At 55.1% G+C, this 23,789-nt stretch overlaps 9 protein-coding genes across 9 annotated transcripts; 4 read left to right on the forward strand and 5 right to left on the reverse strand.

Annotated features, from left to right (window-relative positions):
* Positions 1-57: 57 nt before the first annotated feature.
* On the reverse strand, positions 58-1,551 carry BDY24DRAFT_375038 (uncharacterized protein). Its single transcript, XM_076638490.1, has 3 exons — positions 1,126-1,551; positions 804-1,034; positions 58-730 (listed from the first exon to the last, which is right to left on the reverse strand). The coding sequence occupies exons 1-3, from the start codon at positions 1,438-1,440 to the stop codon at positions 164-166; spliced, it is 1,113 nt and encodes a 370-aa protein (XP_076500644.1). The 5' UTR covers positions 1,441-1,551; the 3' UTR covers positions 58-163.
* A 209-nt stretch (positions 1,552-1,760) lies between these two features.
* Positions 1,761-2,902, forward strand: BDY24DRAFT_375040 (GNAT family N-acetyltransferase). Its single transcript, XM_076638491.1, has 3 exons — positions 1,761-2,215; positions 2,289-2,615; positions 2,751-2,902. Exons 1-2 carry the CDS (start codon positions 1,772-1,774, stop codon positions 2,523-2,525), a joined length of 681 nt encoding a protein of 226 aa, XP_076500645.1. The 5' UTR covers positions 1,761-1,771; the 3' UTR covers positions 2,526-2,615; positions 2,751-2,902.
* Positions 2,903-2,961: 59 nt separating this feature from the next.
* On the forward strand, positions 2,962-4,900 carry BDY24DRAFT_437823 (uncharacterized protein; the record flags this gene model as incomplete). Its single annotated transcript, XM_076644298.1, has 4 exons — positions 2,962-3,384; positions 3,473-3,872; positions 4,746-4,759; positions 4,853-4,900. Exons 1-4 carry the CDS (start codon positions 3,202-3,204, stop codon positions 4,898-4,900), a joined length of 645 nt encoding a protein of 214 aa, XP_076500646.1. The 5' UTR covers positions 2,962-3,201.
* A 190-nt stretch (positions 4,901-5,090) lies between these two features.
* BDY24DRAFT_411460 (uncharacterized protein) lies at positions 5,091-7,951 on the reverse strand (the record flags this gene model as incomplete). The annotated part of the gene is made up of 2 exons (XM_076642933.1): positions 5,091-7,349; positions 7,469-7,951. 2 exons carry the CDS (start codon positions 7,949-7,951, stop codon positions 5,091-5,093), a joined length of 2,742 nt encoding a protein of 913 aa, XP_076500647.1.
* Positions 7,952-8,117: 166 nt separating this feature from the next.
* Positions 8,118-10,334, reverse strand: BDY24DRAFT_411461 (uncharacterized protein; the record flags this gene model as incomplete). Its single annotated transcript, XM_076642934.1, has 7 exons — positions 8,118-8,137; positions 8,236-8,811; positions 8,914-9,053; positions 9,148-9,275; positions 9,385-9,620; positions 9,747-9,869; positions 10,199-10,334. 7 exons carry the CDS (start codon positions 10,332-10,334, stop codon positions 8,118-8,120), a joined length of 1,359 nt encoding a protein of 452 aa, XP_076500648.1.
* Positions 10,335-10,711: 377 nt separating this feature from the next.
* Positions 10,712-12,588, forward strand: BDY24DRAFT_375046 (uncharacterized protein). Its single transcript, XM_076638492.1, has 4 exons — positions 10,712-10,865; positions 10,943-11,145; positions 11,222-11,432; positions 11,501-12,588. The coding sequence occupies exons 1-4, from the start codon at positions 10,802-10,804 to the stop codon at positions 12,304-12,306; spliced, it is 1,284 nt and encodes a 427-aa protein (XP_076500649.1). The 5' UTR covers positions 10,712-10,801; the 3' UTR covers positions 12,307-12,588.
* Positions 12,589-12,761: 173 nt separating this feature from the next.
* Positions 12,762-14,209, reverse strand: BDY24DRAFT_375048 (uncharacterized protein). Its single transcript, XM_076638493.1, has 5 exons — positions 13,975-14,209; positions 13,382-13,886; positions 13,189-13,266; positions 12,911-13,028; positions 12,762-12,821 (listed from the first exon to the last, which is right to left on the reverse strand). The coding sequence occupies exons 1-5, from the start codon at positions 14,102-14,104 to the stop codon at positions 12,771-12,773; spliced, it is 882 nt and encodes a 293-aa protein (XP_076500650.1). The 5' UTR covers positions 14,105-14,209; the 3' UTR covers positions 12,762-12,770.
* Positions 14,210-17,130: 2,921 nt separating this feature from the next.
* BDY24DRAFT_92252 (zinc finger MYND domain-containing protein) lies at positions 17,131-18,352 on the reverse strand. Its single transcript, XM_076645240.1, has 5 exons — positions 18,267-18,352; positions 17,988-18,194; positions 17,488-17,847; positions 17,391-17,418; positions 17,131-17,306 (listed from the first exon to the last, which is right to left on the reverse strand). The coding sequence occupies exons 2-5, from the start codon at positions 18,003-18,005 to the stop codon at positions 17,221-17,223; spliced, it is 492 nt and encodes a 163-aa protein (XP_076500651.1). The 5' UTR covers positions 18,006-18,194; positions 18,267-18,352; the 3' UTR covers positions 17,131-17,220.
* Positions 18,353-19,008: 656 nt separating this feature from the next.
* On the forward strand, positions 19,009-23,786 carry BDY24DRAFT_375053 (ANTH domain-containing protein). The gene is made up of 13 exons (XM_076638494.1): positions 19,009-19,136; positions 19,276-19,433; positions 19,635-19,777; positions 19,911-19,986; positions 20,084-20,222; positions 20,293-20,477; positions 20,573-20,709; positions 20,788-21,225; positions 21,307-21,642; positions 21,718-22,017; positions 22,123-22,207; positions 22,282-23,473; positions 23,570-23,786. Exons 1-13 carry the CDS (start codon positions 19,096-19,098, stop codon positions 23,589-23,591), a joined length of 3,252 nt encoding a protein of 1,083 aa, XP_076500652.1. The 5' UTR covers positions 19,009-19,095; the 3' UTR covers positions 23,592-23,786.
* The last annotated feature ends 3 nt before the right edge of the window (positions 23,787-23,789 follow it).

Here is a 23,789-nt window from a genome sequence, read left to right on the forward strand (position 1 = left end):
GATTGCAGAGCGAGAATTTCGTTTCTTTCAATCTTGCTCCGTTGCGAGACTGGAGGATTGTAGGGAACATCGGCATCAAATCTCCGAAGCAAAAACCTTCCGACCTCTCTCCCTCCGAATCCAACGACGCGTCCAAACCCCCACCCATCCTCAACTCTTCCGCTCACGTCCAAACGCACGCGAGCGTAACACCCTTCTCGATCCGAGGGATGATGATGTTCGACTCGACCCGTTCTCGAAGCTCATCCAACAAGAACGCTTCCTCTTCCGTCGTCGTTCCGTCCTGATGTTCCGTCCAAAACCAGAACCGATCCGGTTTCGACCCTCCGATGGAGAGAGTGAACTCTCCTTCCTCTCCTTCAACGAACGGGACGGTCCCCGGCCCATCCAACTCAACCCTTCGGGGTTTGGTCCATTGTTCGGCGAAGTCGAAGAGGGAGGAGGAAGGGACGCGAACGACGGAAGGAGGGAGACCGTGATCGTGGTTGTTCGGAAAGAAGAGAACGAAGCGATCCACGGGGTGGAGGTGACGAAGGAGAGGTGAAAAAAGTTGAAGATCCGTTGCGAGGTTGGTGGTTACCACTTGAAGGTCGTCCACCGCGAGGGGCGAGGAAGCAGACGACGGTTCGAAGGTGACGCGAGAAGCGTGAGCGGATGGATCGAAGAGGACGACTTGCTCCATTGTACGAAGACGGGCGAGACGAGGGGAGTGGATAGTAGTGGAGGTAAACTGAGAGAGAGAGATGGAAATGGCCACAGGATCAGTCTAGAGAATGTACGAGAGACCAAAACGAAGGGCGCACCTTTGCCGCTGCGAACTTTCGCGCATCGTCCGCATACAAGTTCACACGGGAGTAGAGCTCGTGTGCAAGGAGATCGAAGAATCGAAAGCAAACAAGTGCGAGATCGAGCTTGTCCTCGTGCTCCAAGTAGGTTGTGATCTCGGAGAGGAGCTCGACGGGGAGGGAAGGGAGGAGGAGCGTGGGAGGTTGTCGATGTGCTAGGAGGGAGGAGATGCTTGAAAGACCATTCTTCTGTTGGATGTAAGCATCAGCAAGCGAAGATGAGACCCAAGTCAGTTTAAGGAGGTGAGGAAAATAGGACGAGAACGAAAAAGGAACGTACCAAAGACCATCGCCAACGACCCTCCTCCCTCCCTTCTCTTCCTCTCGCCCACACCCAGTATCCACTCGGGTTGAGCTCTTTCGAGAGGTCTCCGATGGCTTGATCCTGAGCCTCGACGACGTATCGAAGGTCCTGGTTCTCCTTCTTGAGAGTTGCGAACTGAAAGGCGACGTGATTGGATAGGGAAGCGAGAGAAGACTCGAGCTTCCGGTTTTGCTCGAACAGCTGGGAGAGGTCGGAAGAGAGAAGGTTCGTCGTCGCTGCTTGGTATTCAGCTGCAGAGTCTTGAAGTTCTTGAAGCTCTTCGAGGTCCATGGATTCGATGAAGAGGGAGGAGGTTTGGAAGGGGGTATGTTGGTTGGAGGAGAGGGAGGAGAAGCGAGCTCATGAACTTTCTTCTTTTCTCGGTTTCTCCCTCCAGCCACATTCCATTTTCACCTTTTCTCAAACCAGAATTCAGAGATCTCAGCTGGCTCCTCTCACCACTCGAGTCACCATCTCTACCTCTCCGGATCCGAACTTCGGTCTTCTCCTTGATCCTCGTGCTTTTCCTCGCATGGGTCGCCGTCCGAGTCACCTCTCTCTTCCTTTTCCTCCCTCAAAAACTCGGTTCCTTTCTGCCCTGTCTCTACTACGAACCATCATCATGTCTTGTTCAACTTCTTCCCCAGGGGACCTCGAACCTCCCCTCTTCACCCTTCTTACCCCCCGTCTCCTCCTGCGAACCAAACTCCCCTGCGACGCTCCCTCCATGTTCGCCATCCTCTCCTCCCCTCACTACCAACTCCACTCCCCTCAGCCTACTTCCGAAGCAGGCTCCCTTCGATGGATCGACCTCTCGAGGGAATGGTTCCACGCTCGGCCGCTGAGGAAAGGCGCGTCGCTCACCGTTGTTGATCTTTCAACGAACGAGGTGATCGGGGAGGTTGGGATGGGAGGGATTCGAGGAGTGAAAGGCGAAGACAAAGGAAGAGGCGGGGATGCTGGGATTGTGCTGGATGAGAGGTGGTGTGGGAAGGGACTGGCGGTTGAAGCGTTGGAGAAGAGTTTGTCGTGGTGTTTTGAGGCGGAAGGGGAAACGGGGGATGAGGTGCGTTAGAAGGTTTGTTCCTTCCCTCGTGTAGATGTGCTGATGACTGTTCTATCTTTTTCTTGCGCTGCAGGGAGGAGGCGTGGAATGGATCGAGATGGGAACGTCAAAAGAGAACGCGCCGATGCGAGGAGTGATGGAACGCGTCTTTGGATCTGTAGGCACCGAGGCTCCGATGCCTGAGAGTCGAGCTGGAGGGAGAGATGCTGCTATAGAGGTTTCGTACGAATTTACGAAGGAGGAGTGGGAGAGGGAGGGAGGGGCGAGGGATAAAGCGAAGGCTTGGTTGGAGAAGAAGAGACGCGCTTGAACTTCGTCGGTTTTTGCTAGTACGGAGACTTTAAAACTCGAGCATAAATAGGCTTATCTTTAAAAGCTTGATTCGTGAGGTCGTGTAACAGTGAGGCTCCTCCAGGTTCACTCCCCTCGCTTCAACGGCGACGTGCTTCAACGCGTCGCCCGAGCCAAACTCCAGAAGCCTGCTCAATTTGATAGAGGCGAGATGTTCTGCTGACTTCTTTTTTGCGTTCTGCAGGTTTCGATGAACACTCGTGGGCTCCGGAAGGACTGAGTAAAGGAAAGAAAAGGTCGCGTCGTCAGCCAATTTCTCTTGAAGCTCTCAAGCTCGTCAGTCTCACAGATATGGTTCATACTTCTACTTATTCGGACGATGTTTTTAATGCTTGAGAGTGCAAGACGGAGCTCTCGGGAAGCATGAGAGGACAAAGCGAAATGCGACTCGGGCAGGCGACGCGCTTTCTCCGTTTCGCCCTCGCCGCTCTTCCCTTCGAAGCATAGATGCTACCGGCATTTAACTTTCTGATTTTTTTTTCCGCCCATTCTACACAGTCAGCAGCGTCAACAACTGGGGCAGTCCTGGGCCTCAAAGTCTGACTTTCAAAACAGTCGAATCGTTTCACTCTCAACTTCGACTCTTTCCTCGTCTCCTTCCTTCTCTTCTTTTCCTCAACAACAACAATACAACGATGGCCCTCCTCCCCTTCGATATCCTCAGCTGCATCATGGATTTCGCAGAGAACAGAGACCTCCTCGGCTGGTCTCTCGTCAACTCGTCGAGCTCACGCCTCGCTCGAGTCCTCCTCGCGATTCGAAGGACGGTCGAGGTCAAGGATACCTTCCCTAGCCTCAGTTCTTTCTTGATGAAACTCGTGAGTTCTCCCTTCCCTCTCCCTATACCTCGACGTGAAGAATCTTCCAACTCATCCCTGCTTCTCTTGGGCTTCTTGATCGAGACAGAACGACCGCGAGGGTTCAGCCCTCGACTCGAGCTCGACTGCTCTTCCTCCCTTCTCCTCCCTCCTTCGATCTCTCACCCTCAACCTCCCCTTCCCGTCCCTCACCCACCTCCCACTCCACCCTCAGGACTCCTCTCCCATCCAAATCCAAAATCTCACCCTCATCCTCCCTTCAGCAAACTTCCGACTCAGCTCTTTCCACGCACCGCTCCTCTCCCTCTTCTCCCCTCGCGTCGTCACCTTCGTCCCTCCCCAAGGAGGAGAATGGATCTTTCACTTCCGGGTTCACTCGAAGGTCCAGAGACTTCTCAAGAGCTGGAAGGACGTGAAGGAATGGAGGTTCAAGGACTGCAACCCGATCTTCGACGAGGAGGGATTCTTCGACGACGCGTCGTCGGGACGTGAGTTCAAGTCGGGACGAGGAAGGAGGAGCGAGGTGGTCTACCAACTTACTGGGAAGACGATGAGCTACTCAGAAGCTTTCTTCGCTGGATTTTCGGGAGAGAGAGAGAGGGAGGGAGTGAAGGGCGGGAGGATTATTGTTGGGAACGAGGAGAAGAGGAGTTGGGTGGGAGAGCAGCGAGGCTGGGCTGTTGAGGTTGTTGAAGGGTGCAAGTAGTCTAGCTTCTTGATTGTTCCCATTGTTTTGGCTTAGATGCGAAGAGTTTCACGAGATGATCGCCATCACAACGGAGGTTGAGGAGCAGACGAAAGGGCTCGACGCGTCTGTCGTCTTCGCCTCTGATTTCACAGAGCCACATGAGGAAGACACGAAAACAGTATGCTTATTTGAGAAGACGGGCATCGATCTTCCGATTTTTCGGACTGACGAAAGTTGAGCAGATCCATCCACAGCCGAGTGAGGCAAACGGACAGAAAGACGCGTCGGAACGTCATACCTACATTTCCCCTCTTTAGTCTGTTCTTGAGGTCACTCCACCCAAGTTTTATTTCTTCTGATCTGGAGATCTTTGCTCTAGAGGTGAGTCTGATCTCTGAGACGAGCAAAGGTCAAATCGAGCTCGACGCGTCGACCGTCTCATCCTCTCTCGTTTCTTCTCAAAGTAGATTTCTACTTCTCACTGGGACCTCTGAGATGCTCCACATCGTCTCAAATTCTCTCCCTCCTGTCCTCATCCGTGACCGCTCGAAGAGTTCGGGAGGTCAAGACGACGAGCATCGGTCTTTGTTTACCTTTCTTCGTCTCGTCCTTTATTGCTACAATCCTCAAATCGAATCCTTCGCTCTCGTGTCTCGGTATTGATTCGTCTCAGCCTCTCGATCCAAAGTACGTTTCAACCCTCTCAGGTTGAGGGAGAGGATCTCCTGTAAAACACGTGTAAACAGGGCGAGGCCTTCATCGTCCCTCTCTGTCTCGCAGGAAGCTTCGCAAGAAGGAGAATGTATTGTGATTGCAGATCCAGCCTAGCACCACGATTAAACCAATGGACTAAGGAAGAACGAGAGAGAAAAGCAAGTGAAAAAACGAAACGAAAACAGACGACACAACGAGGAGAACGAGAGCACACGAAATATGGGTATCCGTGAGAAAGCCACGACGAACGAGAAAATGTAAAAGGGGAAATAATGAGATATGTAATAGATCTAAGTGCGTTAAATTAAACGGCTGCTACGACGACGGGTTGACGAACGACCTCCTCCTGCCTCTGATCCGACGCGTCCTGCCCCTGCCCCTGCCCCTGCTCAACTTGAGGAGAAGCAGACTCGAAGAACTCTTCCTCTTCATCCTCCTCCTCCTCTACCTCCCGAGGAGCCAACTCCTTCTTCTCCTCATCAACAACCGCCTCCCGCTCCGCAAGAGCAAGAGGCTCACCGACCTTCTCCTCCCGTCCATCACTCTCCTCCAACAACCACCCATGCACCCTCCCCACCTGCTCTTCCCTCTCCTTCTCCCTTCTTTGATCTTCAACTGCCTCCCCGACCTCCGAATCCGGCAAAGCAGGGTAGGGCACTCCCCACCTCGAAAGCAACGAGTCCACCAGCAACCTCGCTTCGTCGGCTGTACTGGCGTGAGCGAGGAGGGATCGGAGGTGGAGGAGTTCGGTGTGGGGGACGGAGGGTTCGGAGGGCGCTGGGAGAGACGAGGGAGGAGGAGGAGCGACGAGGGTGGAAGCGGTTGGAGAAGCCGAAGGCGAGCGGAGTTCGTTCGAAGTCGAGGTGGGTTGAGTTTCGTTGACGATGTCCTTCTCCTCCGGCATCGATTCTCCAACGATAGGCAAAGCAGACTTCAGCTCCTCCTCCTTCACCAACACGGGAGGTGGCGAAGCCACGGGTGTCGGAAGGAGGGAACTCTCCTCGATGGTCTTCTCGTTCGTCTCCTCCTCCTGAACGACTCGTCCCTCCTCCTCCCCGCCCCTCTCAATTTTCCCAATCGGCAACCCCAAAGCCGTGAACCCTTCGTGCTGGTCGTTCTCCAACTCCTCGACCTTCCCTCCCTCCTCCTCCTTAACCGACGCGCCAACAGCGTTTCCGTTTCGAAGCAGCCTGGCGGGGAATCCAAACGTCGGCGCGTCGCTGAGAGCTGGGGAGACGTCCGTGCTGGGCGAAGGATCTTCGACGGAGAGGCCATTGTGGGACGGGAGGGCTTGGGCTTGGGTTGGTTGGTGCTGAGGGACGACGGCGGCGTCTCGAGGAGGAGGTTGAGGACGGTTCCCTCGTGGTGGGCGGGAGGGAGGGTTGCTTTCGAGGGAGGGAGTGGTGGAGGAGGAGCGGGAAGGGATGCTTCCTGAGGCTGCTACTGCTGATCGATGGGAGGTTGGGCGATCTTGTTGTTGTTGGGGAGCGGGAGGAGGAGGAGGACTAGAGACGACAGCTCTTGGAGGACCTCTCGACGACGACGATGAGGAGAAGACCTGAGCTCCTGCGTTGTTGGACGACGACCGAGGAGGAGGTAGGTCGGGGAAAACAGACACGTTGGTAGGGAGGGGAGGAGGCGGCATCGACGACGACGACGACGACGAGTTTTGCTGATCCCTCGAGGTTTGGCTCTTGCTTCTCATCCTGGGAGGAGTCGGTGGAACGATGTCCTTGCTGGGGAGAGGTTCCGAGTTGTTGGCGATGAAAGGACCGTTCGTTGATCTTCCCTCTCCGGTGGTGATGGACGACGAACTCCTCGACCTTCTGACTCCAGGGATGAGCTTCGAACTGAGCGAGACCGACGACTGCTGCTGCTGGTGGTTGACGTTGTTGAGACTTCCCTTGTGGGATCGAGCCGAGTTGGAGTTGAACGACGAGGGAGGAGCGATGGGTGGGAGACCGTCCAAGTTGCTGTTGTTTTGCTGCTGCTTCGACGACGACGATCCCGTGAGTTTCGAGACGAATCCTTTGAACCTCCCTTCCTTCTTCGACTTCCCTCCTCCTCCTCCTTCCAATCCAGCATCCGAAGAGCTCAAAGCCGACGAGCTAGGCTGCGACCTCATCATCGACGACGGCGGAGGTCCATCCAGGAAAGCGATCAGATCCGCTGAACGAAGCGGTCCTCCCGCTCGTTTCTTCCTCCCGAGGAGTTCGTCGTCACTGTCGCCGTCCTCCTCGATAGCCTTGGGAGACCGAGGTTGAGGTCGGTTGAGCGAAGAAGGAGGAGCCTGACCGGAGAGGGAGTTGAACTTGGAGTTTCCTGGCAGCGAAGGCGAGGCTCGAACGACGGGAGGAGTCAAGGTTCCGCCGCCGATGGAAGACGAGGAGAGAGAGTAGTTGTCTTCGACTGGTCCTCGAAAGGAAGAGACTGGAGGAGGGGTTGGGTTGTTGAGGGATCGAGGGGCGGCGGGGGACGAGGGGACTGAGCGAGCTGGGTTGGTTCGAGCTGGAGAAGCCGTTCTAGACGAGGTCTTCTCTGCCCATGGTGGGTCGGACGAGAGCTGGATGGGCGAAGGAAGAAAGCAGAAAGGTCAGATTTGCTCGCGACGAGAAAAAATATGTCTCTCGAAATGAGAGAGAGAAAGACCGCGGCAAGAACGAGAGAGAGGAGGGAACTCACAAGCTCAGCCAAACTCTCCTTCCTCCCTCCTTTCCTCCCTCCCCTCATCATGATATCCTCCTCGTCCTCCTCCTCATCTGCATCCTCCACCACCCTAGCCGTTGGTTCCCTAGCAGCCAATCTCCCTCCTCCTCCGTGCGAAGGCTTCGAAACGTTGTTCCTCATCGACGAGGGCTGAGCTCCGCTTCCTCCTCCTCCTCCTCCTCGACCAGCCGAGCTCGAGAAATCGTCCATAGCAGGAGGAGGTCTCCTCGCAATCGATCTGTTCCTTCGAGGAGCCGAAGCAGCCTTCTCGTACTCCTGAGGAGACGTCCAAGCCGAGGAGGGAGAGGAAAGGGCGGGAGGAGGAAGCCACGAGTTTCGATGGGTTGAAGGCGAGGGAGTAGCCGAAGGGGAAGAGGAGATGAAGGAAGGAGGAGTGGAATCCCAGGTGACGATGTTGGAAGGAGGTTTGTCGACGAAGGGAGATTGACGGAAGGACATCGATGCGATGGATCGTCGAGGTTCGTTGGAAGGATGGAAAAGGATGAAAAGAGGGGGCCAGTTTAAAAAGGGGAGCGAGGGTTGACAGGAGACCGAAAGGGGATCGCGTGGGGAGGAAGGGAAGGGGAAGAAAAGATGGAAGGGAGGAGGCGTCAGTTTGGTCGTTTCAGCGCCCACTCTCCCTGTCTGTTTCATGATCGACGGTCGCGTCGAACTACGCTCCCGTTCCTCCTCCTCCTCCCTCTCCTCCCACCTCCCTCCAAGAAAAATAGAAAACATGGTACCAACCTCACTAGCCTTCAAGCTCTGCGGTGTCAAACTCAACTTGACCGTCTTCCCACCTCTCAAGAAATCATCAAACTCCCTCTCGTCCTCGTCCTTCTCGTCCTCGTCCATCATTTCCTCTCCTCCAGCGTCGTACGTCTGGCCCGAGCTTCTCGTCTCAATCACCCCGTTCCCTGCTCCGTGCCTATGGCTCGAACTAGTCGATTTCCGTCCGAGCGAGAAGGAGTGTTTCGACGAGTTCGTTGGAGGAGGGGAAATGGGACCGTTGGAGGAGTAGGAGTCGAGGGAGGATCGGAAACCTCCTCCAGCGCCTCCGTTGGAAGAGTTGGTACCGAATTCGGGAGGTTGGTTGTTGGAGTAGAGGGTTGAAGGACGAGACGAAGCGGAGTGGCTGGCGTTGGTGTTGTTGGCGACGGAGGAGAGGGAGTAGCTCGACGGGAAGGAGGAAGGGTTGTTGTGATTGTTGGAGGAGGAAGAGTGGGAGTTCTTGGAACTGTGAGAGGAGGAGTGGGTGATGGAAGGGTGGTTGGAAGTTTTCCGAGGGGTTTGGATGGCTCGTTCGATGATTGTTTTGACTGAAAGGAGGAGGAAGACGCGTGAGAGAGAAAGCGAGAGTCAGCGGGTCTGGAATCGAACTGAAGTCGACGAGGAACTCTTCGAGGAGATTGTAGACTCACTCTTCATTCCCTTGACCATCCCATAGAGAGCCTCGTCCTCGCAGAGAGCAGAATGCAGCTCCTTCGGCCCAGCTTGAGAGAGACCCTGCTCGTGGCCCATTACTCGAGAGAGCGAACTCAGGATGTACTCGGCGATGTGCCTGTTCAACGATAAACGTAGGAAGACGCGTCAGTTTCGAAGCTTCGATCTCGTAGGGGGTAGAAAAAGAGAGAAAGCGTGAGCTGCGAACTCACTCGAGAATAGCCGTGAGATAAAGAGCCGCAGGATCGATGATTCCCGGACGAACGTCCCCTCCCTGAGCCTTCAACGCAGCAACAAACGACTTCTCCAACGAGTCCGAAGGAGGTCGATCTCCCAGGGTCTACAGAGCCGAGTCGAAAAAACAAACCAGAACACAAAGTCAGCTCGCGTCCTCCCCTCCCTCCCTCCCGCTCCCTTCCAACCCGACCCACCCCAGACTATCCACTCACCGAATAACTCTGCGTCATAACCCTCATCAACTCCCATGCCTCCCTCCAAGGCCAAACCGTCGCTCCATCCTCCTCTTCCTCGGACGTCGAAACGTATCGAACCTCCTGGATCCCCTTCGACTGCCTCCCGTCCGCACTGTCCATCCAGCTCAGCAGTTCCAGCTCGGCTTCTCCGACGGCGTCTCGACCCAAGGGAGGTGGGATGATGAAGTTGATGGCTTGGGTTTTGAGCTTGTCTTTGAGAGGAGAGAAGCGACGAGTAAGAGGGAAGACGGTCAGCCCAACGAGGAAGGGGAATCTAGAGCTCGAGCTCGATTTCGACCACGAAAGAGCTGTGTTTCGGGAAACTGAACTAGACTGACCTGTAGCAAGGCCCATAGAGCGTTGAAGGATAGTGGAAAGAAGCTCGTCGAGGAGTTCGTTGAGGTAGACGAGGCACTGAGGCTGGAGGGTCGTGGCTCGGAAGTCGGAGAGGAGGGCGTCGGCTTGGAAGGGTAATTTCGGAGGATTTACCAGAGAGGCAGGGGGGAAAGGAAGGGGTGGGGGAAGTCAGTTTACTGAAATAATGAGGGCGAGGACGTTGTAGAAGCTGTTGAGGAGTGTCGAAGTCGAGCTCGACGCTTCCTCCCTTTGTTCGTGATGGTTCGAGCTCATTTCTTCTTCGAGAAGAACCCATCTCTACAGAGATAATGCTATCCCATTCCGACCTCCTAGCGCTCCAAGATATACCACCAGAAACCCCTCCTCTCTACGCTTCCTTCGTTCGGTTGAGCTCTCCCTCAGCCCTCCTTGTTCGCTCTTTCTGCCGACGTACCTGATCTGGCCGATACGTATCCAGCGTCTCCCGAGCTGTTCCTCCTCTCCCCCGAGGAAGCGAACGAGTCCCTGGTTGCCATGGTTTCCGCTGTAGTCGTGAAGGACGAGGAGGAGTGCAGCTTGTTGGATGGCATTCGGTCAAGGTGTCGAAGTCCCTTGTTCTCGAAGGAGAAGGTTGAGCTTTGGAAGTTGGAGGAGGTTGGAGGATTCAATCAAAGTGTGGCAGAGGAGGGTCCAAGCGAGAGGGTCTCAAGTCGAAGAGGTTCGACGAAAAAACGAAGAAGGAAGGAGGGGGAGGGAGGTCGGAGGAAAGGGGAGTGACCGTCGAAGGCGAAGACGAGGGACGGGAGAGAGCTCGGTTGTAGTCCTTCGAGAGAGATTCGGATGCTTCTTGGACGTCGAAGAATCGAAGGATAGCCAGGGACCTAGAGAGAGAAGATATAGGAAAAGAGGGATGGGAGTTGGGAGGCTAAAAGAAGGAAAGGGGGAGGGATGCAGATCAAGGGTCGGAGGTGTTTCGATCGCCTTGCGTTCTTTCAATCAAAGGCGGCCTCGATTCTTCTACCAACCAAACCCTCACTTTCTCTATACATTCATCGCGATGGCTTCCTCGTCCATCCTGGTGCTCACTACGAGTCGAGCTCAAGCGATCGGTTTTGTTACTCGTTCGTTCGAGCTCTCTACGTCTCCTCAGAGAAACAAACGTCAGCTCACCATCTTCCCTTCCTTCTACTTCTTCCAGGCCTTCTCGCTCACTCCAACCTCCCAGCACCACCTACAACCGACGCCAACGAGTCCATCGAATACCAGATCGACAACAAATACTACTCCGCCGTCGTTCCCATCGTTATCAAGGAGCTCGACGAGGTCGATGGAGGAATCGAACAAGGAGGAGGAGGAGACTTCCCCGTCTTGATCTGGCTGCTACCAGAAGGAGAAGAGCCCGTGAGTCCCTGTCTACTATCCTAATAAACTCCCGAGCTCCTTTTGATTCCAACTATGCGCTCTTTGTATTCTGCAGACCTCTCGTTCAATCCCTTCAGCTCTCCAAACCCACCTCTCCTCCTCCTCCCCTCCAGACGTAGCTCTCGCCATCCTCACACCCTCCTCCTCGTCTTCCACCACCTCTGCAGACCTCCCAGAGTCCTTCCTGGACGCCTACGACGATCTCGGAATGGAGCTGATCGACGAAGGAGCTCTTGCGAAGGAAGAACCTGACGAGGAAGACGAAGGTGAGCTCGACCTCTCCTTCCATCTCCCTCAAATCTGACCTTTCTCTCCCCGAAATCGTTCGTGTCAGACTACTCCCCACCCCTCCCACCCCTCGAGCAAATCTCCCAAGCGATCCAAACTCATCTCTGGCCCAACTTGATCCTTAAAACTCAGCCGTCTTCCTCCAAGCAACCCAAACGCGCTCCCTCCTCGACTTCACCAGCAGCAGCAGGATCAGCGGCCGTTTCGTTCCCTCAGTCCTTCTCCTCCTCGCTCGACGATCCACTTCCCACCCAACCAACCCACCTCCAATCTCAAATCCAGCTCAGCAGCAACGCCGAGGAGGACGATTTCGGACCTCTCCAAAACGCGTCGACCTCGACGTCCTCGATGGACTTCACCTCGGAGGATTTCGCTGCCGCCCTCGCACCTCCCACTTCTTCCGAAGCCCATCTCAACACCCAGACCCAAAAGAAGGCAGCAGAACGATCCTTCACAGACTCGTTCGCACCTTCCGCATCCTCTCCCTCTTCCTCCCAACCCCAACCCCAAACCCAATTCCCGTCTTCCTTCGTCCCACCACCACCGAACGGCGAACTCCTCCTCGACTCCGACTCCACCGCTCTGTTCGCAGGACTGGACATGAGCATGGCAGGGTTCGAGCGGTTGGTTGATTCCGACGACGACGAGGACGCGCCAGGACTTAACGACGTCGATCTAGACCTGACCTCGACCCTGATGAGCCTGAGGGGTTTGAGGGAGGAACTGGGGAGGGTGGAAGATGAGGAGGAGAGGAGGGAGTTGGCGGGGAGGCTGGTGGAGGGGTTGTTCGGGATGGGAGGGATGGGTTTGGGGGATGAGGACGCGGAGGAGGGGATGGGTGGAAGAATTTGAGTGAGGAGAATGCGCAGAGGGAGGTTGGGAGTAGGAGAAGGGAGACATGGCAGGGCGGAGGCGAGATTGCGAGAGGGGAGGCAGGGAAGGGTGCGACGCGTCGTGAGCAGCTCGATTCAGCTCGTTTGATCGTTTTAGCCTCGATTGCGATACTCTTTAAAGCTTGTAGAGAGCTATCTCTGAGGTTCCTTGGCCTACAGTGATATTTCCAGTTCGAATCAGGGAAGGATCAACACGAGAGCAGAGCGACGCGACGCAGCTCGTTCGACGAGGAGATCGGACGGATCGGACGGATTTTTTTCACGTCCGCGTTAAATTTGGTTCATTCCCGTCAGAGAAGGACTTCCCTACATCGCAAGCGACCAAATCTCAGCCTCATCGAGCCCACCCGAGCAATATAAAAAAACTGAGCGAGGGAAGCAGGATTTGTTGAGCTCTCTCCCTTTTGCCCTTCAACTCTTTCGCTAGTTTTCCCCCCCTTCTCCTCGAGACTTCGGCCCAAAGTTCCCCGTCGAGTGAGTAACCCTCTACCCCATACCTCAACCTCGGAAAACAAATCTTCCCAACGCTAACCTCTCTCTCTCTCTCTTGTTGTGCGAACCAGACTCGTAAAATCTCTCCCTCCATGGTTTCCGTCTTGTTCAAGGTCAGCGAGGCAGGCGATGTCGAGCAGGTTAGAGAAGTGTTGAAGGAATGTTCGAGCATTGATATCGAGACCAAGGGTGAGTTCCTTCTCTGGTTCATCTTCGTTCCTGGAGGAAGGGCACGCGAGCAAAGAGAGAGAAGGGAGGAGGGAAGGGGAGAGGTCGAGGTCGAGTCGACTTTTTCCGACGAAGAGCTGACTCGAACGACCCTCTTCCTTCCGTTTGCGTTTTCATGTAGATCACACTGGAACGACTCCTTTGATCGCTGCCGTCAAGAACTCTCACATCGAGGTCGTCAAAGAACTTCTCGCTGCCGGTAAGTTGTACCCAATCTATCTCGGTCGACGTCTCCCTCCCCCTCCGCCTCCGTCTTTTTCTCTCCTTCTCGGCTCCGCTCACTCTTCCTTTCTCTTTGTTTTCCCATTTCATAGGAGCCGATCCCCTCAACCCATCCTCGCACGGACCTCCTTCCTCGCACACTTCGGATCCCGAGCTCCTCTCGCTCCTCTCCCTGGCCGTTCGACCTCCTCCCGTTCAGCAGCACCAACAACAGCAGTTCCCTCCGTTCAACCCTCACCACCAACCTCCTCCTCAGTTCCAGGAGATGGGCTACCCTCCCATGGAGATGCAGCAAGGAGGAGGATACCCTGGCTTCTACCCTCCCGCTGGAATGTACATGCCTCAGTACGGAATGCCCTACCCTCCCCCGAACGGACAGTTCCCGGGAGGAATGCCGCCTCAGCACCACCAGCAGCAGATGCAGATGCACATGCAATCTCAACACGAGATTCAGCAGCAACAGCAGCAACAGATGCCTCCTCAGCAGCAGCAGGTCCTCCCTGGAGAGGAGAAGGTCGGAGGAGAGAACGGAGTCGTGGGAGAAAACGGAGCGGGAACGATTCCTCCTGCTGATATTAGCAAGATGATCCCTTGCAAGTGAGTTCATCCTTTCGTTCTTCTCTCCTCGCGTCGTTTTGGCTCGATTCTGACTCGAGCTCGTCTCGTCCTTCGCGTCCCAACACAGGTTCTTCCCCGACTGTCGATACGGAGCTCAGTGCGCGTTCCTCCACCCTCCCCAGCCGGCCTTTACCCCTCCTCCCGCCCCTCCTCCTTCGGCCATGTACCCTCAGCACTACCAGCACGGACCCGAGCATTTCCCTCACCCCTTCTACCAGATGCCGCCTCCCTTCGGCTTCAACGGACAGATGCGACCTCCTCCTCCCCACGTCATGTCGCCTCCTCCCCAGCAGCAGCAGCAGCAACCTCCTTACCCTTTCCAGAGGCAGTGAGTTCATCCTCTCTTCGGCTTTCTCGAGCTCGAGTTTCCCGTTCCGAACTCGAATCGCTGACTTCGACGCGTCGTTGTCGTTTCAATCAAAGCCAACAACACCAACCTCCTCACCACCTCTCCATGCCCGACTACAACAACGAGAACGCCTTCATTGTCGTCCCTCCTCCCTTCCAACCTCCTCCCAACTTCTCTCCTTCAGCTCTCGCTACTCCCTTCGCTCCTTCGCCACCCGTAGGACTCCCAGCTCCCCAACAACGATCCTCTTCCCCTCCTCCTCCTCCCGCTCCCTCCCCTCCCGTTCAGGAAGTCTCCCCTCCCTCGGAAGACCCAGCCGTCGTCTCCGTCGCTTCTCCGGCAACCGATGGCGCTCCCACTACTCCCGCCGTCGTCGAGCCCGTCGTTCAGCAGCAGCAGCAGAGGGAGTTCAACCCTCAGCACCAGCACCAGCATCCCAACAACGGATTCGTTCGACGAGTGGGACCTTTCGGACCTGGAGCGGGGGGGTTTGCGAAGAAGAACTGGTTGGCCGGAGGTGCGAAGAAGTGGGTGGGCGGGGGGACTCCTCCTTGCATCTACTTTGCGAGAGCGTTGTGCAGGAACGGGTGAGTCTGGGTCGAGAACGAGACGCGTCGAGTTTGAAGAGAGACGGTCGAGCTGACTTTTCGCTCTTTCTTTCATGCAGTGATGTCTGTCGATTCCCTCACATCCGAGCCGATGGTGTCGACTGTGAGTTGATCTTCTTTGAGAGATCGAGCAGAGAAAACGAACGAAGAAGTCGAAACTGACTCGCCTCGTTCCTCCCTTCCTCTCTTCTTCAGGTCGTCTTCCCGGCATCATCGATGGATCCATCCCTGCGGCTCCCGTTTCCAACATGAACAAGCCTATCGCCAACCGAGCCATCCCCAACAACGTCGATGCCTCTTCCACCACTCAGGCTGTCGACTCCTCCGTCGAATCCCTCCCCACGTCGGACGTCAGCAGCGTCGTTCCCCAGGACTCGCCAGTCGAGGACAAGCTCGCCAACCTCTCCGTCGCCTCCCTCGACGCCACCTCCACCTCTTCCTCTTCTTCCACTCCCACTGGACCTCGATCCTTCTCCTCCCACATCCCCTCGGCTGCGACTCCCGCCTTCGTCCCCGCTCCTCGATCCGTCGGTCCTCCCTCCCACCAGCCTCCCTTCCACAACAACAACATGAACCGACCCATGTTCCCTCACCAGCAACCTCGATCGGCTCCTCCTACTCGACCCGTCTCGCCCAACGCCATCTCCGCTTCGCAGCACTTCTCCCAAGTCGCGTCGGCCAACCAGCAACGATCGTCGTCCGCTCAGCCTCTTCGAAGGAAGGAGGACGGTTCGCCCTTGGGAGCTCCTCAGCAGCAGCAACAGCAGCAGATGATGTCGCAGTCGTCGCACGTCGTCAAGCAACGAGTTCCTAGCTCCGAGGACTTCCCTGCTTTGGGAGGAGGATCCGTTGGGAGTTTGAGGGAGTCGGTGGGAAGCCTGGGAGCTTCGGTCGTTGTGGTTGGGAAGACAGCTGCTCAGGTTTTGAGTGGACCCGCGCCTGAGAAGGCTAAGGTTGCTTTTGGAGGGAAGAAGATGGTTGCTCAGCAGAAGAAGAAGGTCGAGGAGGACGCTAGGTCGACGGGCTCTTCAGCTGAGGTGAGTTTTGATCTCGACGCGTCTCTCGTCCGTGCTCCTTCTCCGAGAAATGGAACTGACTCTCTTTCTGCGCCTTCTTTGCTGTGCTCTTCAGGCTCCTCACCAGTCCGACATCTCCTCGGAGGACGACACCGTTCTCGTCGCCGCTGCCAAATCCGCTCCTTCAGCTCCCAACGGTGCTCCCTCCCCTTCGCCTTCGCTCGTCAAGAAGCCTCTCTCGTTCGCCAACGCTGCTGGAGCTCTCGTTGGCGCCAAGGCTTAAACTCCCTCACCTACCAGGCTCGGATACCATCTCTTTATGCTCACTCCAGCTGAATCTTTATATCTCTTCCCTTTCCCTCTCGCCGTGTTGTCTCTCTCCCTCCGTCGCATGTTTGCTTTTCTTTCTCGTTTCTTTCTCTCTACCTTTCCTTCTCTTTTCTTCTGCTCTGTCTCTCTCTCTTTCTCTTTCTGCTCTTTTCATCTCTCGTCCTAAGCTCTTTCTCTCCCTCTTTACGCCCGCCCGTCGTTTCGTTTCGTTGTTCTTTCCCGCCTCCTCCTCATTCACACTCGTAACGCACACCACACACACACACTACTCATCTTTTCTCCTGCATACAAAAAATAGCCAGATCTCTCTTCCTAGGCTTCCTCTCTTCTTTTCCTCGGTTCGCTTTTCGTCTTGGGCTCAGTTCGTTCCTTTTTCCTTCGCTTTCTTTCGGATCAGCCAGTCGGGTCTCAATGTACGAGTTGTTTTCTTTTGGTGCTTCGCTCTCCTTTTTTTATGCTGGGATGTCTTTCTTGCGGTTGTCGCTTTTGCATGCGGAATGAGAGATCTTGACGTTCGCGACGTCGAGGCGTCCGGACATCGAGCGTAAGAAAACTGACCAAGAAAGTTTGAACAGGCTGACTGTAAAACTGCTTGTAAGAGAGTGACAATTTCTGTTGACTTCGCGAAAAAAACGGATCAGGAAGGGAAGGGAAGACAGATCGAGACGCGTCGTTCCTTTCGCTTTCTTCACGGTCTTGAAGCCCAGGCCCGACGACATTGCGACAAGTACAGCAGTGATCTACAAGATACCCTTGATTCCTGCAGGTTGGGGCTTGGAGCTGCATGAGGGGTCGAAAGAAGAGAGAGCGAGAACAGATCAGTCGACGCGTCGAGTGAAGGGAAAGCGAAGACAGGCTCACAAAGGTAACTCCCATCAAAGATTATAGGGGAACCAGTCGAAGAAGATGTGTGGGAGAGAGCCAAGTTGCGACGACGAGGTGCAGGAAGGCCAGCGACGCGTCGAATTCGTTCGTCGAATTCGTTCGTCGAATCGAAAAAGGCGAGCCACCTAGAACCCTGGTTCGAAACAGAGTTCCTTATGCGTCCAGGTCATAGGAACTGTTCCTTTTCCTTTCCAGTGAGCTTTCTGATGGACTGAAGAGAAGCGATGAAGAGGAGAGAGGTCAGCGCGTCGACCGACGGACGAAAACTAGAGCGAGTCGAAAAGAAAATCCGAACCTGGCCCACAGTACATCACCGACCGACACTGAAGCACAAGCAACAACATCAGCAGCTACTCTACAACCTTCGAGCCGAAAGAAAAGGATGCACTCACCCTGGCACAAGCTCCCAACTTCTCAGCCCTCTCCTCGTCGCAGGCGTACAAACCCCCTCCGGCACACCTCTTCCAGTCCTCTCCTTGGTACTGAGGATGAGTTTCCACCCTTCCACGGGACTTGAAGAAGTCTATTACGTCCTGGACCGATTCTATCGCGAACTGAGCGCTGTCGTCGTGCTGGTTTTTCTTTGCGTACGCGTGAGTAGCGTCGAGGAAGTTGATGGTTTGACGGAAAGCGGGCTCGTTGGAGGAGGAGAAGAGGTTGAGGGAGAGGAGATGCTGGTGAGGAACGTTGACGAGGAGGTAGGCGAAGACGTCGAGGAGGATGATGTCTCGGTTTCTGAGGAGCCAGTTGTTCTGGGAAGAAGGGAAAAGAGAGGGGAGGGGAGGAACGTGACGGAGGTCAGCTCAACGCCGCTCTCTCCTCCGTCTCATCGTCCTGAAGACGTATGGCTGTGCAGCGTGGGAGACAATAATAGGATGGAATCTGCACTCACGAAATCCGAAGTCCTCATCTTGATCACGAAAGCAAAACAGCATCTCACGAACTCATCCACCAAAGGTCCTCCCACCCTCGCCCAAGCGTAATAGTACGAGCTGCAGTTACAGCTGGTTGAACAGACTTGCGAACGGAGGTCCTTCCCTGGTAGTAGGTTGTTCGTAGTTTGGGTTGTTCGAAATAGCGTTGAGCTCCTTCATGTAGGCTGAAGAAGAGAAAAGGAAGCCCTGTCAGTCTGTGAGATTTCTGTCTTCCTCGTTTTTGCTCGTCTCCTCACCTCTCACGAGATCAGGCATATGTCGAGCTGCGATCTTCCACGAAAGAGCAACCATGTCAATTCGGGACATGCTGGTGCGACGGTGTAGCTGAGAAGAGGGTGCAGAAAGGGCAAGGAAGACGGTGGGAAGATGGGAGAGGAGGGGAGGGAAGGAAAGGTGAGCTCGACGATTTCGTCCCTCTCCCTCTCGTTTCAGCAAAAACAGACGACTTACGAGGACGTCGAGCTTGTACTTCTGCGAGGAGGTGAAGATTCCTATGGAGAGGTCCTTCCATGTTGCAGTCGAGTCGAACCCGAAAGCGAGGGCGTATTCTTCGTGAGTGATGGAGGGAGACATGGGAGGAAGGGAGAGCGAAGAGGAGAAAAGAGGACGGGAGGAAAGGAGTTCAGAGGAGTTCAGAAGCTGAGCTTCTTGGTTCGGCTCGATGGCCTAGAGGTTGAGGAGAGTTGATAGGATGTGTAAGAGGTCGACAAGATGAGCGAAAAGGTGGCTGATGGTTGGGAGGAGAAAGAAGGAGAAAAGGAGGTGAGCTCGACTTATATCGATTTGGTCGCCGTCCCTTGGGGCTCGTGCCAGCCATGATGCTCCTTTTTTTATACAGCCAATTTATGCTTGGCTTTAGATAGACAGGAGCTGTACATCTCAGTTGAACTGTAGGATCGAGAAAAGTGAGCGAAAAAGGAATCTGAGTCCGTCCTCGTGGCTTCTCGATCTCGCTTCGTTCCCTCCCTCCTGCCTCCCAACTTCCATCCCAGCTCTCTCCCTCCCTTTCCCTTTCTCCACCTTCTTCCTCTCAAGGAGAGCGTACCTTACTCGACTCCCTTCAGGATGTCATACGGGAGCAGAACCCCCCAAACCAAGGCTCATGGGTGAGTCTAGCTCGTTCCATCTCGACTCCTCCGTCATCTCCTTCCTTCCCTCTCTTGACCCTTCCCATCCATCCGGCTTGAGCTCTCTACTTTTCAAACGTACATACTGACGAGCTCTTGCCTTTATATCTGTTTGTAGATACGAAGACGACTACGAGGAGGAGCGACGAGTTCGAGGAGCTCAGCATCAACCCACTCGACCTGTCGACAAGGATAAGGCGGAAGGAGAGCTCGCACTTCACATCAAGAAGGCTACCAGCGCGGAGGAGACAGCTCCCAAACAGAAGCACGTTAGGAGTGAGTACACTTAACTCATTCTTGTCCATTAGCGTATAGCTGCTGGAAGGTGAGAGGAAGGGAGTGGGAGGGAGGGAGGGAAACACACACGGGTCGAAGGAAGGGAGGTCCGACTCGTCCAAGAAGAGCTCGCTTCCTTTTCCTCCCAAGCCCAAAGCCTTTCAGAGCTACAAGAGCTGACCCTCTCTTCTTCTTCCTCAGAATGTATCGTCTACACCTGGGACTACCAAACCTCTGTTCCTGTCTGGAATGGAATTCGAGTCCAACCGGTCCTGTCCGACGAGGTCATGACCTTCAAGTCCCTGATTCTCTGCCACAAGCTCGTTCAGGAGGGACATCCTATAGTGAGCATCATCATCTACCTCTAGAGTTCTTCTTCTCCTCTGGAAGGATTGCAGTCCGAAGGAGAGCGAGAGCTGATACTCCCTTGCACTGCTCGCCGCTGCGATCTTCCTTCCCTCTCCTCCTCTTTGGCAGACCATCAAAGATGCTCACAACCAGACTGGATGGCTCGAGACTTGTGGTCGAACTGTTGCTTCGGATGGTACCAAAGGTGAGCTCCCAATCTCCTCGACTCAAGCACCGCTGCTCCTTCTCTCCTCGCTCGCTCAAGCTGACGTCGCTCGTCACCCTTCCTCCGTCCTCTCAAGGCTACGGCACTCTCATTCGAGCCTACGTTCAGTTCCTCCTCTCCAAGCTTCGATTCCATCGTCACCACCCAGACTTCAACGGTCTCTTCGAGTACGAGGAGTATGTCACTCTTCGAGGAATCGACGATCCAAACGAAGGGTGAGCTGCTGTTTCCTTCCTTGTCTCTCTTCTCGACCTAGATTGAGAGCTGATACGACTCTCTCTTTAGATACGAGACCATCACCGACCTCATGACTCTTCAAGATCAGATCGACTCGTTCCAGAAGCTCACCTTCGCTCACTTCCGAGGATCCGCCAACAACGAGTGCCGAATCTCGTCCCTCGTCCCACTCGTCAAGGAAAGCTACGGAATCTACCGGTTCATCACTAGCATGCTGAGAGCTATGCACCGAAGTGAGTCTTCCGTTCGCTTTGTGTTGAGACGAAGGAGGAAGAAGCCTTGAAGGAGAGCGGAGAGCTCACGAACGATCCTCTCCTTTCCTTCACAGGGACCGACTCGATGGAAGCTCTCGAACCTCTCCGAGCTCGATACAACGCTCAGCACTTCAACCTTCGAAAGTTCTACTACGAATGTTCGAACCTCAAGTACCTCACTGGACTCATCAACGTGCCCAAGCTCGGACAGGTGAGTCTCAACCTCCTCGGGCTCGCGTCTTCTCTCTCCTTTGAGCTCAACAGCTGAACCTCGACCTCTGCTCTACAGGAACCTCCCAACCTCCTCGACAACGGAACTGCTCCCGACCTACCCGATCGACCCAAGACTGCCGTCCCCAAACCCTCCACTCCCGCTCCCTCTACTCCCTCCATCCTCGACTCCACCGCCGCCGATATCGAGGAGCAGAAGCGAATGCTCGGAGAGTACGAGAGGAAGCAACAGGCTCTCGTCAAGGAGCGAGAAGCCGCTCAAGCTCGTCAGCACCAAGAGGCCGAACGGTTGGAGAGGGAACATGCTGAGCAGTTGAGGCAGCAGCAGGAGAATGAGAGGAGGGCTCAGGAGGACTTGGCTCGTCAACAGCAGATGATGCAGCAGCAGCATTTCCAGCAGCAGGACAACGGACGACAACAGCAGATGGAGATGGAGATGTTGGGAATGAGAGGGCAGTATGAGAGGGATCAGATGATGCTCGAGCAGTACGATCGAGTGAGTCTAACTCCTCCTTTGAAACGAGCTTGGACGCGACGACGCTGACCGCCGTCTCCTCCCTGTCCTTCCCTTCACCAGCGAGTCAAAGCTCTCGAACAGGAGCTCGGATTGATCTCATCCAACGTCGGTGATCAACTCTCCTCCAAGGACGAACTCATCCTCCAACTCCAACGCCAGATCGAGGAATGGAAGACGAAGTACCAGGCTCTCGCCAAACTCTACTCTCAGCTCCGTTCGGAACATCTCGACCTCCTCAACAAGTCCAAGGCGATGCAGCTCAGGGCGAACTCGGCTCAGGAGGCTGTCGACCGGATGGAGAGGATGGAGAGGGACGTCAAGTCGAAGAACCTCGAGCTCGCCGACATGATCAAGGAGAGGGATCGTTCGAGATTCGATGTGGATAGGCTGAAGTCGGTGAGTGTTTCTTCCCGTTTCCCTTTCTCCTTCGAGGAGCAGTACTGACTATCTCTTGATTTCCTCACCTTACAGAGTCAGAAGGAGGAGCTCGATCGACTCAAGAGGGATCTCAAGTTCGCCAACGAACGAGCCGACGACGCGTCTCGGAACAAGTCCGCCGACACCACCTCCCTCATCTCCAAGTACAACCGTCAGCTCACGGAACTCGAGGACTCGCTCAAGTCGAAGCAGATCCAGATCGACGATCTCCTCAAGAAGCTCGACGACCAGAAGAGGGATCACGAAGAGGCCCTCGAGGATCGAGACGCCGAGTTGAGCGTGATGCAGGAGAGTTTAGATTCGACGTTGCAGAACTTGAACGAGACGAAGTTGGTGAGTAGCCCGTTCTCCTAAGATGAAGAGCCGCGGAGGAAGAGTGAGTTCGAAGGGAGGCAGAGCTGATTTGATTTCGACGCGTCGTTCCTCGTTTCCCTTCAGAACACCGCCGAGGTCGACAACACCTTCACCGCTCAGGTCGATACCCTCATCCTCGATCACCGAAAGGAGCTCAACCAGATCATCGGTGAGTTGATGCATTCTCCTTTTCGAACGAACTTGAAGAACGAAGAACGAAAGCTGACGACCTCCCTTCCCCAGATTCCATCCTCCAGGGCTGCATCCAGAAGATCGACGACTCCATCTACGAGCTCGAATCCCCTACCCAGACCGGAAACACCAACGCCACTCCCGAGTACACCCTCTCCATCATCGAAAAGGCGACGAACAACGCTACCGAGTTCGCCATGGTCTACAACCTCTTCCTCGGTCGAAAGAAGGGAGGATCTCACGTCGACGTGATCAAGGCCGCCAACGAGTTCGCTCAGTCTCTCTCGGACGTCATCGTCTCTTCCAAGGGTATCACTCGTCTTACCAGCTCGGACGAAGCGTCGGATAAGCTCATCAACGTCGCAAAGACCTCAGGAGACGTCGGAGCCAGGTTCTTCATGAACCTCCAGTCGTACAACCTCGTCGGATCGAGCGAGGTCGCTCTCAGGAACAACGCTTCGGCAGGAGCTGCTCTCGCCAACCTCTCCAAGATGGTCGAGGGACTCATCCAGAGGAAGTCGGATCCTCTCTCCAAGGCCAACGGAGACATCGGAGACCTCGTCGAGCGGGAGATGATGAACGCTGCCAACGCCATCGAGGTCGCTACCCAGAGGCTCCAGGATCTCATGGCTCGACCTAAGGATACAAATCGATACTCAGCCATCGACGTCCAGGTCCACGATGCCATCCTCGAGGCTGCTTTGGCCATCACCAGCGCCATCGGTCGACTCATCAAAGCCGCCGCCGATTCCCAGCAGGAGATCGTTGCTCAGGGCAAAGGATCGAGTTCGATCCAGCAGTTCTACAAGAGGAACAACCGATGGACGGAAGGACTCGTCTCGGCAGCCAAAGCAGTCGCCTTCGCTACTACCCTCCTCATCGAATCCGCCGACGGAGTCATCACCGGATCCCACTCACTCGAGCAACTCATCGTCGCTTCCAACGAGGTCTCGGCCGCCACCGCTCAGCTCGTCGCCGCCTCGAGAGTCAAGGCTTCCCTCATGTCCAAGACCCAGGAGAGACTCGAACTCGCTGCGAAGGCGGTCACCGAGGCTTGCAAGGCTCTCGTTCGACAGGTCAAGGCCATCTCGTCGAAGACAGACGCGGACGAGGAGGTGGATTACAAGTCGATGGCCGCTCACGAGTTCAAGGTCAGGGAGATGGAGCAGCAGGTGGAGATTTTGAAGTTGGAGAAGGATCTGGGTGGAGCGAGGAGGAGGTTGGGAGAGATGAGGAGAGCTGGGTGAGTTCGACGACGCGTCTTCCCTTTTCTTCGTTCGAGCCTTCTTCCTCGAACAGCAACTGACTCTCATTCCCTTTCGTTCTTTCTTTCGAACAGTTACCACGAGGAGGAGGACTAGCCTTTGGACTCTCTATCATAGACTCGGTTTTTTCTCTCGTTCCTCTCTCTTTCGGTATCTCGTACTCAATGTTCTCGCTCTCGATCTCTATCTCTCTCAGTTTTATACCCTTCGGCTTGGGTTCTTTTCTACTAGTTTATCCTTCTTCTTCGAACTTGAGTGCGATCTTTTATAATGATTTGAAATGCTACGAAACTT

The sequence above is a fragment of the Mrakia frigida genome, assembly GCF_051309035.1.
Source record: "Mrakia frigida strain ATCC 22029 unplaced genomic scaffold BDY24scaffold_2, whole genome shotgun sequence".
Taxonomy (NCBI): Eukaryota; Fungi; Basidiomycota; class Tremellomycetes; order Cystofilobasidiales; family Mrakiaceae; genus Mrakia; species Mrakia frigida.

What these genes read in the sequence shown, in the direction of transcription:
- BDY24DRAFT_375038 (XM_076638490.1), bottom strand. Translation starts at nt 1,440, where the DNA reads ATGGACCTCGAAGAGCTTCAAGAACTTCAAGACTCTGCAGCTGAATAC. An exon ending in GTCGTTGGCGATGGTCTTTG is followed by an intron (nt 1,035 to 1,125) that starts GTACGTTCCTTT and finishes TACATCCAACAG; the next exon opens with AAGAATGGTCTTTCAAGCAT. An exon ending in GAAAGTTCGCAGCGGCAAAG is followed by an intron (nt 731 to 803) that starts GTGCGCCCTTCG and finishes TCTCTCTCTCAG; the next exon opens with TTTACCTCCACTACTATCCA.
- BDY24DRAFT_375040 (XM_076638491.1), top strand. Translation starts at nt 1,772, where the DNA reads ATGTCTTGTTCAACTTCTTCCCCAGGGGACCTCGAACCTCCCCTCTTC. An exon ending in AAGGGGAAACGGGGGATGAG is followed by an intron (nt 2,216 to 2,288) that starts GTGCGTTAGAAG and finishes CTTGCGCTGCAG; the next exon opens with GGAGGAGGCGTGGAATGGAT.
- BDY24DRAFT_375046 (XM_076638492.1), top strand. Translation starts at nt 10,802, where the DNA reads ATGGCTTCCTCGTCCATCCTGGTGCTCACTACGAGTCGAGCTCAAGCG. An exon ending in TACCAGAAGGAGAAGAGCCC is followed by an intron (nt 11,146 to 11,221) that starts GTGAGTCCCTGT and finishes TGTATTCTGCAG; the next exon opens with ACCTCTCGTTCAATCCCTTC. An exon ending in ACCTGACGAGGAAGACGAAG is followed by an intron (nt 11,433 to 11,500) that starts GTGAGCTCGACC and finishes CGTTCGTGTCAG; the next exon opens with ACTACTCCCCACCCCTCCCA.
- BDY24DRAFT_375048 (XM_076638493.1), bottom strand. Translation starts at nt 14,104, where the DNA reads ATGCTCGGGTCCGTGCTGGTAGTGCTGAGGGTACATGGCCGAAGGAGG. An exon ending in TGGGTTGAGGGGATCGGCTC is followed by an intron (nt 13,267 to 13,381) that starts CTATGAAATGGG and finishes GGTACAACTTAC; the next exon opens with CGGCAGCGAGAAGTTCTTTG. An exon ending in GAGGGAGAGATTTTACGAGT is followed by an intron (nt 12,822 to 12,910) that starts CTGGTTCGCACA and finishes AGGGTTACTCAC; the next exon opens with TCGACGGGGAACTTTGGGCC.
- BDY24DRAFT_92252 (XM_076645240.1), bottom strand. An exon ending in AGTTGGGAGCTTGTGCCAGG is followed by an intron (nt 17,419 to 17,487) that starts GTGAGTGCATCC and finishes CTTGTGCTTCAG; the next exon opens with TGTCGGTCGGTGATGTACTG. An exon ending in GGTGATGTACTGTGGGCCAG is followed by an intron (nt 17,307 to 17,390) that starts GTTCGGATTTTC and finishes GCTTCTCTTCAG; the next exon opens with TCCATCAGAAAGCTCACTGG.
- BDY24DRAFT_375053 (XM_076638494.1), top strand. Translation starts at nt 19,096, where the DNA reads ATGTCATACGGGAGCAGAACCCCCCAAACCAAGGCTCATGG. An exon ending in CAAACAGAAGCACGTTAGGA is followed by an intron (nt 19,434 to 19,634) that starts GTGAGTACACTT and finishes CTTCTTCCTCAG; the next exon opens with AATGTATCGTCTACACCTGG. An exon ending in GGAGCTCAACCAGATCATCG is followed by an intron (nt 22,208 to 22,281) that starts GTGAGTTGATGC and finishes TCCCTTCCCCAG; the next exon opens with ATTCCATCCTCCAGGGCTGC.